We start from the raw sequence: 4740 nt of genomic DNA on the forward strand, positions 1-4740 counted from the left end.
ATACACTGTCGTTACTTCTTTGTCACTGAGTCTAAATCCAACAGCACGGTGGAAGACTGTCACGGCGCGGACTGCTATAGTTAATGAAAGCGACTAGTCCCCCACTTTCTGAAGCGGAATATCCTGATAAACCATACGCACGGTACTGTCTAAGAAGCCCACAATCCCAATGACTCTATTGCTTGAGATCTGATGGACGAGCGCTATGTATTTACAAAATTCTGTGTAATTTGAGATTTTTAATATTTGCGGTTCCATGGGTTATTAAAACAATCACATACTCTGTTCCCTACTGATTTAATTACGTACAGTAGATAATAATTGTGTGTGTGTGTGTGTGTGTGTGTGTGTGTGTGTGTGTGTGTGTGTGTGTGTGTGTGTGTGTGTGTGTGTGTGTGTGTGTGTGTGTGTTGGGTGTTCAGGGAGGGGGTAGCACATCCGGTGAAAGGGCTTGTCGTGTCCATCCTGGGGCAGCTCAGTCACCATTGGTGCCCACTGGACACTCAGCTCTCTCTCCTGTGCCTCCTAGTAGCTGCTTGCATGAGACAACGGCCATAGCCTGGTACACAGCTTTGACAGACGGACTACACCAGGTGAGACAAGCTGGCAACCTCATCCCCCGGTGAGTTACAGACATGGTTGTCATAGCATACGAAATCATCTCCGGCGGAGTGGGCAGATGAGATCTGCTGTGAGATGAAACGGCCGGGAAGCGAGTACTGTAATGTTCCATGGAGATCAGAGGGCATGTCAAGGCACAGAAGTCATGGTCACCCACTGCAGCCAAGGTAGACCCAACGCTACTTCGTACTGCTGGACCCGGCCTTCTGAGGACGAGAGAGACGAACTGCCACACCGCAATGGCTTTTCCACGAAAAAAGCCTCTCGCACAGATCTCCTACCAGGATCACGATACGACGGACAACCACCACACAATATATACTGTATAAAACTTACATATACATAAATAATACATTACTTATGTATATGCAAATATACATATTATATTATATCTTGCAAGTAATGTAAGTAATTAAGATATACGTGTGCGTGCCATATATTACAAATTTTATTGGGTATGTAGAAACAAATATGAATTCGCCTATAGTTAATACAGGCGAATATACGTTTTATATATATGCACACACACACACATATATATTTGTATATATATAAAATCTATCTATCTATATATAAACGTCTCTACTTCTTTATTAAAGGAGGTCTGGGAATATCGGGATATTTATACCAGTATGAATGGATTCCAATACTCCTGAAGATAAGAAAGAATATGTTCGTTAAGTTCCGAGGTTTTATTGTCCGCTAAATATTTATTTGGCTATCCCGGCGAGCCCGGACTTCAGACCGTCACAACAACGCGCAGCTATGGGTTAGAAACATTAATTTCTCCATGCATTATACATCCTGTCATCGCATTGAAAATTTGCCTGAAGTAGCTTATTGGCAGAAATAAATAATCGATTATTTTAACAGACCTCACTATTACAACAAAGAACTTGATTCCCTTTTATATGACATAAAAATGTGTCATTGTTCATTGCAGCTAATTTCAATTCTGGACTGTCTTCTTACTGATCCTGGGTGACTTATGTCTGCGAGCATTTAATAAACTAAATATATGCAGAATTGCAAGAGTTCAATATTGTAAAAAATAAGCATGTTTCTATTTACATAATAACAATTAGGCTAAGTTAGCAGAACAAAAACCAGTTAAATAATCAATTAGCCCTATACTCAACGCACAATCTTTTTGCATGCATATGTTTTGTGTGTAATGGGACATTTTGCTCCTAAATTAAGGACGTATATATTTAAATTTCATGACAAATTAATGTATAAATATAGATCACTCCACATTCAGTTCTGTATAAAATCATAATAATAAAATTTACGTTCAATTGTGTAAAACATCTTCAAAAAAAAGGAGAAATTACTTTTCATTGTCTCCAAACGAGCTCTGAGCGACTATATTAATTGCGGAGTTGGTTAAATGTTGTTATCTGAGTTATTAGACAGCGGTTTAATTTAACAATCTTCTCATAATGAGGGCATTTTGTGGAATTTCGGGTTTGCTCTGTGTGTGTTTGGACAAGGCCGTCGGAAGCGGCCGTTCATTACCAAGAAAACCAGACATCGAAATTTCAGACCAAGAGACAGGGGCAAAATTGACTCGAGGGACTGATAATGTCAAACCAAACCCAACGATACCAGTGGCTGAAGACATCACCAGTAAATATACATCTTCAAAAATGTCTCAGCTAATATCTACTGTAGTGAACTTATTGCTCATATTACACGGCACATTTTTCACCAACTATGATCACTATATGGCAGGCTATAAAGCTGTAATCAATTTCATTTAATAACGATTCTGACTGATAGGGAAGCCCAGCTGATAAGTTTCCACCAGACAGTTCGAATGATGCATACTGTTGGCGACGAAGCTAGCAGTTAAGGAATATGAGAATTGGTAGATCCATTTCTGGCAATTGTATGTCGCTTCCTCATTGCTTAATTCTAATTGAATTAAAAAATAGACAGGGCCAGAAAATCTTCGCTAAAACATGTAACCTTAAAAATGGACCAAATTATTCCCTATGTCAGAAATTACATCAACGACTGCGCAGAGGGACATTTTGCCCTTGTTTAGTTCGAAACGTGATTTTATTCTTTGTGGCGCAAGAATAAATGTCCTGCTTTCCGATTTGATCACCGACAGAGTCACATTTTTGTTCCTCTGTTTTAGCTATGGCTTCAGCCACTTTGAAAATTTAGGAATATTCTCTCTTCCTAAAAGTTTTATTGATTGACTATTTATTTACTGCTTGGAAGTAGTATCCTTCAATCACCTTTGAAGCTATTGCCCGCTTGCAAGATTTTAAACCTCCGAACTTCTCGGTCAGATCGCTGATATTTAGAACTTTTTGACGGATTTTTTTTTCCGTTTCATAAATCCGTACAAGGTCACCATTTCACACCTTACGCTCAACCCAACTTTTTAGGTAGAACCATCCGACCCGCTCGTCGCCTCCTATCATTTCCGGTCTGCACCTTGCTCTCATAAACATGTCATCTCTTAAATTTCGACATCTCCCTCAAAAGAAAATTGGCAGGTCAGTCTTTTTTTTAAAAAAAGAAACTCCGCTCCTAAACTGTGGAAATCAATACGTAAAGCTTCAAGAGATTCAGACTCAGCTGTCGCTTTTAAACGCCGGCTCAAACCCCATTTAACCTCGCTTTTAACTGACATCTTTTTTGTCTTTTATTATTATGTTTGCACTTTATCCCATTATAAAGCACTTTGAAATGCATCATCTGTATGAAAGGTGATCTATAAATAAGTTATTATTATTAACTATCTCCACATATAAAGATTCAATACTTAAGATTGTTCAATGTCATTTCCCATACGCAAGTGGAAAGGAGAACAAATTAATTTCTGCTCCAGATCCGATGCAGCACAAAAAAGAATAAGATAAGAACAATAAAAAAACACAATAAATATAAATACGTAAGTTCGCTTATATACATAACCGGACTGTATGTACATAAAGTGACGCTAGGCATGGGAGTGTCTGTACTTAGGGGGATTCTAACAGGAAATGATAAAGCAGTAAACACGTTATACCAAACATTTACAAAACATCCACACAAATACAGAACCTCACCTGTTAGTTTGTCTTTAGCAAAGCGCCTGCTGCTCTCCATCCAAGGGAAAGTTAAATTAGATAAGTTTGCCACGTTGCCCATACTGGGGAGACAGGGCACAGTTGGCATCCCGGCCGAGAGAGGTGGAGGTGGCATGGTCTGTGCGCAGGGACTCGGATCACCCCGGCCCCGCTGTTCATATTAAGATTCATATTCATACTTACATTCATATTCATACACATGTTAACATTATAGGATCCGGGTAATCCAGCCATACTGCAGGCGTTATTGTAAGCATTACTGTAGCCATCTGGCTGAGAGTTATACGGGTTGGTTACAAGCTGGTAATCCGATTCAGCAACTCTGTTTGGATGCATACAACTCCCTTGATCCGAATTGTTCAGTATTTGATCTATCCCAAAGCTTATAGGTTCATGTTCGTGTGAGTGCGTTTGCTCAATTGCAGCATGATCCATATTTTGTTTTGAACAGTGTTTTTTTTTTGCTTCAATTATCCAAAAGAAAATCCCTTTGCGTTCTTTCTCTCCACCAAAATATATTTTCTCTCTCTCTGAAAAAACGAACTCGAAAAAAAAAGACAATAAATCCACACGGCTCGCGTTGAACAACACTGGATTGTATTTTTAATCTTCCGCCTCCTGATTTGGGTGAATTGATTAAATCCAAAAAAAAGATTAGAGAAACATTTCCTCTCTGCCGAGTTACATCCGAGTTTCTGCAGGTAGCACAGTTCAGAGCGCCGAAAATCCGGGGTCCTCGCCCCTCATTGGTTTCCGCCTTACATAATTGACAGCACAACCCTTTTGATCCCACCCTTATCTTCTTCCGATTGCTCTCTGATTGACGGCGAATGTACCCTATAAAGACAGGGTCTGGGAGATTCCTAACGGTGATTGGTCATCAGATTTTTCCTTAGATCGCCTGGCTGACTACTATTAATTCCGCCCCAATCTAGGCGTCTGTGTTCTCATTGGCTACCACGTCCATCCCGATTGATTGATGGGCGTATCACAACATGCGCTGAGTTTTGCAACGAGAACCAGCCGATCA

General features: G+C 39.8%; 1 protein-coding gene across 1 annotated transcript in view; it reads right to left on the bottom strand.

Annotated features, from left to right (window-relative positions):
- Positions 1 to 4497, bottom strand: part of tlx2 (T cell leukemia homeobox 2) — a 64158-nt gene extending 59661 nt beyond the window's left edge. The window contains 2 exon segments of the mRNA XM_073041819.1: positions 3690 to 3821; positions 3824 to 4497. Coding sequence (XP_072897920.1) covers positions 3690 to 3821; positions 3824 to 4145 — 454 coding nt within the window. The 5' untranslated portion in view covers positions 4146 to 4497.
- Between the last annotated feature and the right edge of the window lie 243 nt (positions 4498 to 4740).

The sequence above is a fragment of the Hemitrygon akajei genome, chromosome 4 (assembly GCF_048418815.1).
Source record: "Hemitrygon akajei chromosome 4, sHemAka1.3, whole genome shotgun sequence".
In the NCBI taxonomy this organism is placed as follows: Eukaryota; Metazoa; Chordata; class Chondrichthyes; order Myliobatiformes; family Dasyatidae; genus Hemitrygon; species Hemitrygon akajei.